Raw genomic sequence first — 12,430 nt, forward strand, 5'->3', positions numbered from 1 at the left:
CCAATCAGTGGTCTGCAGTGTTTACACGTCACCTTTTAGTATCTGGTCCCCAGTCCTGGAACCTCAGTGGAGGCGATACCAAAAAACTAGTACTGGGTACCAGATTCCAGGTCCTTTATCGTAATAGAAATGCAAAAAGGCCGAGTAGAGCCGAGCCGAGCCGGTACCACGTAGTGGAAACGCACAATATGAATTCCTTGGAGACGATGGATTTACCAACAGCTTTGTTTTGTATGTTTTATGTTGTTTTATCATAAATAAATATTAAAATGAAACAAAAACAAGCAAAAAAACCTCGTTACTAAATTGACATTCCTCTTTGGTTCGATCATATTTTGGACTAAATGTCAGGACAGTTTGTCCCTGGAATTCCACTAGTCCGGTCCAACACCTGCGTAACAGCGATAGTTTAATATGAAAAAAAAAAAGAGAAAAATATATACAAAACTTACTGTTTCTACAACTAAAAACACTTCATTTCAACCGAGCTCTTCGTAAACTGCTTGTTTGTTCGTACGTCAGATATGAGGTGGTTTGGTTCTGGACTCAAGTAAGAAACTGTTCCTTTGATTTTTCCAGGAAACGAAGACTACGTTCACACTGAAGGTAAATGTGGCACAAATCCGATTTTTTTGCATCCATATGTGACCTGAATCTGATCTGTTAATGTGGAATATGAATGAACACACAAAAATCGGATTTCACCCAAAAATCCGACCTGCTGTGTGAACGGGGCCAAAAATATCTGACTGGTTCTTTTTCAAGCTTTGCAGGTGCCCCCCCACCCCCCAGATATTTAGTTCTAGGAATTAAAATAACATTAATTTGAGCTTCTTCTTTGTGAGGTTTTGACAAAATTATGCCAATTTCCCTTCAGTGATACAGGAGCTTCTCCAGTTCAAGGCTGAAGGTGGGAAGAAGATGTTGCAAGAAAGCAGAAATAATTCTCTAAGGAAGACGTACATCAACACAAGACATTAAAACATGAACAATGAAACTAAATAAAACACTTAAAAAGAGATTTATATGTTTTTAAATCGATGACTGTGGCTTAAAAACCAGTAAATTCTCAAGTGACTCGAGTCCCTTAAAACTCGGTTGTTGTTCCTTTAAACTCTGCGTATTGGACCAATAAGAGCGGTCCACAAACTCCACACTCTGCTTCCAACTCTTTCTCTGGAGCTGTTCATCGGTAGTGAAAATATTCTTGGTGGTGTTCGTAGACCTATGGCACTCTTGAAAGATTTGGTTGATTTACTGTTATGCCATCCACCGTTTAGGACCTCCACTCAGGTGATCAAATACAAAAGGCACTTATTAGCCGTCAGAGTCAGTGGTGGGCGGAGCCAGAACCCTGCTCCACTTCTGAATTACATGATGCAGACCTCTTTTAAGAGGTTCAGACTCCCATTCATACTGTTTAATAAAGACTCTGTCCTCAAATTTTCTCAACTCGGGGTTTTTCATCCCAGGGTTCCGATCCAAAACCGTACAATCTTTAAACAACTCCACCTATACATTTAGTAAACCAGCACTAAAAGCGTCTTTCCTCATCAAATGAAAACATCTTCTTTTAACAGCCTTCTCTTAAATGTACATTTTCAAGGACATATTGCTTACGGGAGATTGCGGGTGACATTCTTTAAGGAGAGATGTCGTCCACGTTCCTGGAGACATCAAGGGGAAGTAGATGTTGGGTCGAGGGGGGGGTGGGGAGTTTGGGGTCGGTTTTATTTTTTCCGCTCTAGGTAATTGGAGGGGACCCAGCCCTTGCGGGGCAGCAGGCTGTCCTGCACCTGGCAGTACCACCATCCGTTGGGGTTTCTCTCCAACACCTCCAGACAGGTGCCCTCAGTGAAACCCATAGTCTCCTCATCGCCGCGGTAGTCGGCGATTGACACATACACATCCCTACCGAGGTTATTGTGGATCAGCTGGCTCTTGTCTATCGGCTTGGGCTGGACCGTGGACACTGGGATGCCGTTGCGTTGGCTGACTCTGCTGAGGGCGTTCTGGACGTTGCTCGTGCTGTAAGAGCCGCCGGAGGAGCCAAGGCCGGAGCGCTCGGCGGGCCTCGTCTGACTTTCTACGACCACATGTGGCCTGACGGTGCTAAACGAAGCATTCCTACGAACACCGAGTGTAGCGGAACCGGAACCGTAATGATCGCTCCTGCCAAGAGAATCGTTCCGTCTCAGAGACCCGGTCATGTAGTGTGCATCCTTGGATGGCTGTGATGTGGTCACAAAGACAGACTGGGGTCTCACTGCCACTTGTCGTACCCCGTTCCTCATTCGTACCCCTCCATTTACCATCCCAGACGGTTTGGAGAAGCCACCAGGAGGTTTGGAAGGAATTGGTGGCGTGTTCCGACTTAAACCTTGATGCTGCTTATTCAGACCCTGAATATTGATGTTGTTGAGGGCCAGAACATGCTGCTCATTTTTCTCCAGACTGTTGGACTTACTTCCACCACTCCCATGCCCATCTGATTCTAACCCCCCAGCATCGCCCACTTGTCGAACAGGTTCCAGGTAGTAAGAGGGAGCCCAGCCCTCCTCAGAGGCCCAGCGGATATACCACCAACCGCTCTCCTGCTTCTCCAGAACCTCCACCTCCGCCCCCGCTGGAAAGCTAACCTCCGAATCTTGGACTTTCTTATAAGCGTCCAGGCTGCGGTAGAGATTGGGGCCTTCCAAGTCCGAGTCACCGCGGCTGCCTTTGGAGTAAACAGATGAGAGATCGGAGGTACTGCGTGAACACATCGAGTCCTCTGATGAGATAACAGATGCTGTTTCAGAGTCGTCCCCATGAGAAGGTTTAAGACCATGTCGAAACTGACCCGTAGGCCTCAGCTGGCGTCTCAAGGAGGTGATATCCATCCTCTCAGGGCTCTGTGGCTCAGATTTGGTCAGGAGAGGCTTAGGTCGGACAGAAGGTTTTGGCCTAGTGGATGGACTCTGGCCTATTCTCTGCTCCACATCCCGGTTGAACCCTAGGCCTTTTTTAGAACCTCTGCTCAATTCATCTGATGAAGAATGGGGGCTGATGTCCTGGGACCTCTGGGACCTGTGGCTGATGTTGATGTGTCTGCCCAGGGTCTGGCTTCTCCTGTTCATCTCTGGGGTCATGGTCTTCATGGGTCTACCGGCTAAAGGTGAGGACCCTGACGGTCTGCGTGGGACGGTAGAAGAATGGTAGCTCCGTGGTGAGTTGGGCTCGCTGGAACCTTTGACTGAGGTTCCCTCGATGCAAGTTGAGGCCCTGAAGTCATTCTCGTAGATACACTCCTCCTTTGCAACCTCTTCAACAGATGACCTAAAGGAGGGTTGTCGATGGCTGAAAACAGGGGAAGCCTTGCAGACCGGAGGGGAGGCTTTGCAGGACGGAGGGCGAACTACGGTACTTGTCTCCGACCACGTTGCTGATCTTCACGTCAAGGGAGCGATCGTCCTTCAGAGAATCTGCGTCAGACTCACCTTCACACCCGACGGCAGGAACATCATATTCAGGTTCCTCGTACACAGGCCTGCTGGGGGGCTCTGAGGCTTTGGAGGCGGAGTTAGCAGTAGGTGGTGCTTCCTCAGAGTCGGGTTTTTTCACAGGCGGAGCAGGGGGCGGGACTTTGGGCCTAGTTAAAGTGCTGCTTCGACGGCTGAGGTTGGGCTTCTTTCGTTTGTCGATGTAAGAGCAGGGGGCCCAGCCCTCCATGTCTCCAATCTGAACATACCACCAGCCCCCGGGGTTCTTCTCTATCACCTACACAACAACAAAAGACACGGGTCAGCTACGAGTCAAATACAACCCAAAGCAAGACACAACTCAGGTCAAGAACAGGTGCAGAACAAAGCAATGACTTCGACATATTTGTATTTCATTGCACATAATATGAGAACAAGACACGAACCAGTTTGTCTTGACTTCATTTTATTTCTCGGCTAAAATTTGCTTAGAGGTCTTATTTCTGTCTTTGTGCAAAAGAAATCAATGTAAGTGAATCCCCAAAGGAACTTTGTGTTGGTAAATGTAAGTTCTGCAAATTTCCAGGATTTCAGTTCTGTTCAACATGTTGATGCTCATATGAACTATGTTTTCAGCTCAAAAATGTCCAATTTCATCACAATTAATGCTATATTTTCATGTCACAAATGGACAAGTTATATTTGAACTGAATTTACCTGAAAAACAAATATTCTATTCTTTTACATTCCCCAGTTTTTCTTACCAGATTCTATCCTACATATCACATGTTTTATTTTTACAGGTTCAATATGGAGTATGGTGCTGATCCATCCTGCTTATGTTACACCAATACATACATGAGGAATGTCACACGTCACTTTTTAAATCAACAGTTTTCTAATAATAAGCATTTTTATAAAGAAGTAACAATTCTATATTGTTATTTACTCTTTAGTATGATGACAAACTATACAATAAATAATTCTGATCCTAGTTTTTGCACAGGGATCATTTGTGGAAACGCTGACATGGCTGCCGAGCATCAGTATGATGGGATCCACAACAACCATGTCACATCCGCCCACTGCCACATTTAGTGTTTTTGTGTCAGCTGTTATTGTTTTAGAGCCACAATACGAACATTTGTGAATAAAACGAGAATCAGCAATAGTAACACTATAAGTTTATTCCTAATAAAGTACTGGTACTGACCAGAGCATCATGGGTAATGTCACGTCTGTCCACCAGCAAAAGTTTTCACAGACACGTGTTATTCAAAATCCAATATTTCTGAAAATAGAGCTTCCACTGTCAAATAATATCAGTAGTCTGTGCACAAATGGATTAGCATTATTTCAAAACAGCTCTATGCATTTCTTACAACTTTTTTTTGGACAAAAATGGCCACTCATTTGACCCCTGAAGTAAATTTTAGCTGGCACATGAAAACTAGGGTTCATCTACAGCTGATAGAAACACACAGGCAGTGGGTTCCATCCATTCTATTGGGTTCTTCTATAAATCACTGTTTCTATGTATTTTCAGCCTAAGTTTTTTCTGATTTCTCTGAGTTCACAGTCAGTGCTGCTGTAAAACATCTAATACACAGGTGTCAAAAATGCAGCCCAGGGGCCAAGTCCGGCCCGCCAAAGTTTCCAATCCGGCCTGCGGGATGCACTGGCAAAGTGCAAGTTACGGCATCAAGCTCAAAAATACTATCATAATAACCTATAAATAATGACAACACCAATTTTTTCTCTTTGATTTAGTGCAAAAAACATTAAATTATGAAAATATTTACATTAAGAAACTATTCTTTAACAATAAAATGTGAATAACCTGAACAAATATGAACAACCTGACATGTCTTAAGAAAATTAAGTGCAATTTTAACAATATTCTGCCTGTTATTAAATGTTTTGTACCTTTGTAGATCTGATCTGTAATGCACATGTAGCCTCTAAATGGTAAGTCGAGGCATAATATTGACAAAACTGTACTTACATTTCTTAACAAATTTCATTTTTCAGGTGATTCACATTCTTTTTGTTTGGATGGTTTGTAAATGTAAATATTGGCATAATTGAATGTTATCTATTTGCACTAAAACAATTTGGAGTTGTCATTATTTATTGGTTATCATGCTATTATTTTACTGGTCCGGCCCACTTCAGATTAAATTGGGCTGAATGTGGCCCCCAGAAGAAAATGAGTTTGACACCCCTAATCTCATTTGAAGCTTTTGTTTCGCTGATATCATTAAAGGTGATTAATTATAACGTTTTCAGGTCAGCACCACCCATAAAAACCTGTAAAAACCACAGTATGTTATGAGAATCTTTCGAGCTGATTGGTCGTCTCAGTCCAACCTAAATCTGAAGGTGTTTCCTTCGCTGCCTCAGTGTTCTGATGACATATGGAAGTAAATGTGTGTCATCAGACTGACTTCCATATTTGTCTTCTACACAGATGGAGTGTCTTACATCAGCCTTTTGTCCTCCGTGGAAACTGATGCCGTCGGAGATGGAGGACTGGAAATCAGCGATGGTGTAGTACTCAGCTTCCACAGCAGGGGGCTCTGGAGGCTTTGGCAACTGGAAACCCTGCAGGAGCAGAAGGAGGAGAGGAGGAGGACAGAGGAGAGGAGGAGACATCACATCAGCCTTCAGTCTGTTCTGAGTCGAAGGAAACGAAAAACCCAAAAAAACCATTGGTCCTTCCTATACATCTAAGCCCACTGTTTTTATATATATATATATATATATATATATATATATATATATATATATATATATATATATATATTTATATATATATATATATATATAATGACAGTATTGGCAGTCGTATGTTCACAAAGTTCAACTGTGCAGGTGTTCTACTGGCCATGTGACTGGGTGGTTGCTATGCCAACGCCTGTGTGAACCTCAGAGCTCATTCATCACCGTTCTGTTTCCTGTCTGTGATGTCACTTCCTGCCAGTGTTTATGTGTCTCTCACCAGGTTGGTGTCTCTTCTCGGCGGAGGCTTCTGTCGTAGATTTGGAGATCCTGTAAAAATGAAAGGCCATCTTAATAAAAAGCATCTGCAGTGTCCATGACCTGCGACATACAGAAGTACATTTAAGATGGTCAACAAATAAACTCCAGTTCTTAGTTTGTGAGTCAAACGAACATCCACACACCAAAGGGTCCAAAGGGTGAAGGGATGGGGGTCAGACTTAGGGGGAATCTGTGGGTCATTGTTGTTTTTTTCATTTTCAATTGAGAATCCACAATCAGAAAACGAAAAAAAGACAAATCAAAAATGAAAAAAACTGTTGTTTTTCATTCTTTTGATTGTACGCACAAAAAGTGAAAAATGTAAATAATCAAATGGACCAAATGTGGGGTTTCATGTTGACATTTTTATATCTCATTTGCAGTTCCTGACTTGTTGGTGTGTTGTTCTGGACAGTCATTGGTTTGTTAGTATTCTGTCTAATGCATTCTGCGATAATGGAGAATTTGGTGTTATTCAGAGGAAACAAATGTGTTACTGTGAAGGAGGACGACATGAAAACTGCAAAAATGGACAGGCTCTTCCAGGTGTTGTTGTTCTGTCTGATACAGTGGGTCCATGGGAGACAATCTAAGAAGAAGACACTAAATAAAACACAGAGAAGTCAGGAAGTACAAATCAGATACAGAAATGTCAACATGAAACTACACATTTGGTCCAGTTGATTATTTATAATTTGTGATTTGTGCATACAATTGAAAGAATGAAAAACAGCTGTTTTTTATTTCTGATTTGTACATGAATAATGAAATAACAAGTCATTTTTTTGTTTTCTGATTGTAGATTCTCAATTGAATATGAAAAAAATGAATGATACACAGATTAATTAAGAAAATGTGGAGTTGTCTTTATTTATAAGTTATATTATTATTTTAGGTCAGATCACATTGGGCTGAATGTGGAACAGGCTGTATATTTGGTACCCCTGGGTTAAGTTAAGGGTTAGTTTATACACACACACACACACACACACACACACACACACACACACACACACATATATATATATATATATATATATATACACATACACTGAAGGAAAAAAGAAACGCACCACTTTCATTTTCTCGATTTTTTCAGAAATATGACAGTTATTGCAAAATTGCAAACTACAATGAGTTCAGTACTATTCTGAGTCAAAATGAAATGATTGTTTTCCTGGTTCTGGTTGATCAATTTCAATTAGCAATAAGAACTGTATTTTTGTATTCCTCACCCATGTCTGCTCATGAGTGAAACTCACAGATGAATTGGACCTCTCGTCAATTGTGCACAACCATTCCCTATAAAAAGACACCAAAATGGAGCAAAAGCACATTTGTCCACAATGCCACGACTACTGCAACCGGAGAGAGATCGGGCCATTGGCATGTTTCAAGCTGGACGGAGCAGACGGGCCGTAGCCAGGGTGTTTGGACTCTACCACTCTACTGTTGTACGCCTTGCTGAGCGTTACCACACCACCGGCTCCTCCAACGACCGTCCCAGATCTGGTCGACCATGTGTTACAACCACTACACAGGACCATCCCAATTGGCTGTCACATCTCCCTGACAGGTTTCAGCCGGCAATGGCCCGATCTCTCTCTGGTTGCAGTAGTCGTGGCATTGTGGACAAATGTGTTTTGCTCCATTTTGTGTGTGTGTGTATGTATACATATGTATATGTATGTGTGTGTGTGTGTGTGTATGTGTGTGTGTGTGTATATATATATATATGTCACAGTAGAGATTGAAATCCAGTAGGATTCGTAATCCTACTAGGACAGATTGAAATTTTAGTTTGTCCTAGGACAAACTGAAATCCTACAAGAAATTAGGATCTGAAGATTGGAATTCCAATCTGTCCTAGGAGAATTTGCAATCCTACTAGGACAGATTGTAATTCTGTTTGGAAGTGGGATCTGAAGATTGGAATTTCAGTCTGTCCTACGGCAAAAAATATAAGAATTCTGTCAGCACAATCTCGAATTCTATTAGGAGAATGTCAGATTACATCAAAATGTATGGAAAATAGACTGAATCATTTCACAGCCAAAATTCCAGTCAATTTCAGCATAGGTAAGCATACAATATGGCGAAATCGTAGGACAGACTGAAATTCCAATCTTCAGATCCCACTTCCAAATAGAATTACAATCTGTCCTAGTAGGGTTACGAATCCTACTGGATTTCAATCTCTACTGTCATATATATAGATATATATATATATATATATATATATACATACACACACACACATACATATATATATACACACACACACACACACACGCACACACACACACACACACACACACACACACAGAGTCTGGAAGGTATGGCATTTGTTATTCTTTACAGTTTGTGTTCTTCTTCTACTGGTTCTGATCCACTTTAGCTCATACTGGTCTGAATGTAGAACCTGAACTAACATGATCCATATCTTCAGTATAATATTTGATTTCATATGATGGACTGGACTCTGTCGGGCCCGTTTTGGTCCTGAGACCCCCCTGGTCAGCGGCCCACTCACCTATCTCCACCCGGTGGGGGGCCACTCTGGCCACAGCTGGAGACCCCGCCTCCCCTCCTCGCTCTTTGCTGAGGGCGGCGCTGGCTGCGATGCCCAGACAGGGGCTGTTGGTGTCTCTGCCGGCGCTCAGCCGCCGCCCCGTCTCGGCGTTGATCTCAGAGTTGTAGGGCACGGGCAGGCTGATCTCGCTCTTGGAGATGTGGCGTTCGGGGGCGGATCCCGCGTCGGCGTCCGTCTGGATGTCCTTCTCGCTGACGGACTTCTTCTGGAGCAGGTTGCTGATCTCCATGATGTTGCCGATGATCTCCACGGGGCCGGTCAGGGTCTTCTTACGGGGAGAGAAGTCCTCTTTGATCTTCTTCAGGTAGGACGCAGGAGCCCAGCCTTCTGTACCCAAGTATCTGAGACGGAAACAGAAAGACCAGAGGTTCACTCATTCATTCATGGTTTATTAAGGACACAGAAACTATGTCCATACACTGTAAAAAAATCCTGTTGTTTTTATGGAAAAAACTGGCAGCTGTGGTTTCCAGAACAATACTGTAAAAAACACATCCAACTGTAAACATATTTATGGAGTAACATGTAGATTTAACTGGTGAATGAACTGCACTTATTTAGCGTGTTTTCTCCACCCTCATGGCGTACAAAGTGCTTTTTCAAAGCCACTAGGTCCTAGTGGGAGCAATTTAAGGTTCAGTGTCTTCTATGGACACTTTGACATATGGACAGTCTGAGCCAGGATTAGAACCACCAACCCTTTGGTTACTGGACGAGCCGCTCTACCAACTCTACCAACTCTTTCATTTACAAATTTAAAATGTTTAACTGTTAAATGTTTACTTTTTATAACTTTTTTACTACAAAAAAAAAAAGCAAATACACCGTTATTTCAAAATTATGGTCTTGCAATTGAAACAGGACCACATTGTTTTTCGATTTACAGTTTTATTTTCTAAAAACAATAGAAATATATAATTTCAACATACAAAGCTGGTTTTGTTCACATAGTCTTCCTCTAAAAACTACAACTGTATTTGATTCAATTGTTAACACAAAAATCTTTTCAAATAAACAACTTTGCTTTGTATTGTCACTTACAGTTTTTTATGTTGCAATTTTACAACTTTTTGGTGTTAATCCTACAGTCAGTTTTTACAGTGTAGGATAAGATAAAAAAACATATACAATAAAAAAAAAAGAAAAGAAACACCATAAATCCATACTTTACTTCCACATAAAGGCTGGTTCACCAGTCAGACTATATTTTAGATGTGAACCTTACAGAATGACTGTTGGAACAGACCAGGGCTCAGACAGTTGAGTTAGATAATTTTGTAACTCTGCGCATGAATGAATAAATAAAATGTTGTATAGCAGCTGTGCATGTCTGTAAAATAGATCTGTGGATCTGCAGAGGGTGGAGCTGTTTCTTTCCAGGTTCATTCATTAGTTTTAATAAATCATTTTGTTTCATATTTAATATAAGCTGAATGGGCCATCCCATAGAGGACACAGGTCCACATAGGTCAGTGGGTTCTTGGATGCATGGTCTCACCTGATGTACCACCATCCCTCCAGGTTCTTCTGGATGACCTCCACGGTGACCCCTTTCTCAAAGCTGACCTCATCCTTTCCTTGGCTGGTGTATGGCTGAATGGTCACATATTTCTCCTCTGGAGGGGAAACAAGAGACAGAAAAAGAAACAGAGTGAGAGGTTAGACCCATCTATGGTCAGAGGTGTCCTACAGGGCTCTATCAGGTGACCTACTTCAGATCCTCCCACTCTTTCCACAACTACTTATCCTATATATATTCATAACAGTCAGCGCCCTCTGTTGGTTCGATCGCTCCTATGGCTAATTTACTTTGGTGGAAGAAGTATTTATATATAAACATAAACCCAAAACATGAAAATACTCCACGTATGTTGTAGTAGGACATTATCATCAGCATCATCTAAGTCCACTATGAACCTTCTAGTATCCAGGTGAACATAACCGGTGAAAACTCCATCAACTCAAAGGTTATTCCATCAAAACACAGAAAAGGGTTTCAAATTTTTAAGCTTAACAAAATTGATTGTGTTTTCATTTTCCTTCATTTCAAATCTGAAACTTCTGCTTTCAGACCAAAATGTTTGTCATTTTAAAAGTTTTGTTTGAAAGTTATAAGGTTTTGCACCTCTAAATCTTTTGCAAATGAAAAAGTCTTGCTTGCAAGTTGAAGTTGGTATTTACTTCCGTCAGCGTCTGTTCTATGTGGATCAGAACCAGTTGAATGTGTGAGGTCGTCAGGTTCTGTTCTCTGTTCCAGTCCTGGTTCTGTTCTGTGTTCCAGTCCTGGTTCTGTTCTATGTTCCAGTCCTGGTTCTGGATGCATATCAGTCTAACTATAGAAGTGGGCGGGACTTTCACTGGAGGAAAACTGAACTCATCCAATCACAGTCCATATCCGACTTCTATCAGTGACCAATAGGAACTAGACTGATATCTGGAACCACTGACATGTTCAAGACCAGGGCTGTCAAACTCATTTTAGTTCAGTTCCACATTCAGCTAAATTTCATCTACAGCAGGCTGAACCAGTAAAATAATATATCATATATAACAATATAACATTATAATATATAAATAATGTCAACTCCAAACTTTCCTCTATGTTTTAGAGTGAAAAAAAGGAAATGTATGTTATGAAAAGGTTTACATCTGCAAACTATTCTTTCAAACAATGTGAATAACATGAACAAACTTTTTGCAAAATTATACTTTGTTTTAAGTGAAAATACATGAAAATATTTATATTTACAAAGACAAAAATTTGGAGTTTTGCGTATTTTATGTTCTTATGATAGTATTTTACTGAATCCTGCCCACTGGAGATTGAATTGGTCTGAATGTAGAACCTGAACTAAAAGGATTGTTAATGTCTTAGTGTAATTTTTGCATTTCACAAATTCATCCCATGGGCCTTTGGTGGGCCGGATTTGGACCCTTTGGTGGGCCGGATTTGCCCTCCAGGCCGCATGTTTGACATCTGTGTTCTAAACTATCAAGAGACGGACCAGTAGAAGGAAGGGAACAGTTAGAAGATTTAAAGCAATGAGGCAAAAACTCTAAATTTCTCAAAAACTGTTAACAGTCTTTGTAAACACTGTCCAAACGAAAATACAGATAAAACTAGAAATAAATCTGACCAGTAGTTTCAGAGCAGATGTTGGACACAACACCTTCACAACAGAAGTCTCCAGGATGACATGTTCTGTCATTTAATGGAAGCCCTTCCTTCACTGTGTCCTTATTTGACTCTGAAGATCTCAGGACCGATCCTTCTTTATGAAGTGTCACGAAACAGACAAAGAAACCTGTGTCAGCAGGACCGCCGCCGCCTTCC

At 41.5% G+C, this 12,430-nt stretch overlaps 1 protein-coding gene across 1 annotated transcript in view; it reads right to left on the bottom strand.

Annotated features, from left to right (window-relative positions):
- Positions 1-1,005: 1,005 nt before the first annotated feature.
- Positions 1,006-12,430, bottom strand: part of LOC115415966 (SH3 and PX domain-containing protein 2A-like) — a 16,725-nt gene continuing 5,300 nt past the window's right edge. The window contains 6 exon segments of the mRNA XM_030129647.1: positions 1,006-3,392; positions 3,394-3,759; positions 5,946-6,065; positions 6,463-6,512; positions 9,037-9,437; positions 10,595-10,712. Coding sequence (XP_029985507.1) covers positions 1,731-3,392; positions 3,394-3,759; positions 5,946-6,065; positions 6,463-6,512; positions 9,037-9,437; positions 10,595-10,712 — 2,717 coding nt within the window. The 3' untranslated portion in view covers positions 1,006-1,730.

This window comes from Sphaeramia orbicularis, unplaced genomic scaffold, assembly GCF_902148855.1.
Source record: "Sphaeramia orbicularis unplaced genomic scaffold, fSphaOr1.1, whole genome shotgun sequence".
In the NCBI taxonomy this organism is placed as follows: Eukaryota; Metazoa; Chordata; class Actinopteri; order Kurtiformes; family Apogonidae; genus Sphaeramia; species Sphaeramia orbicularis.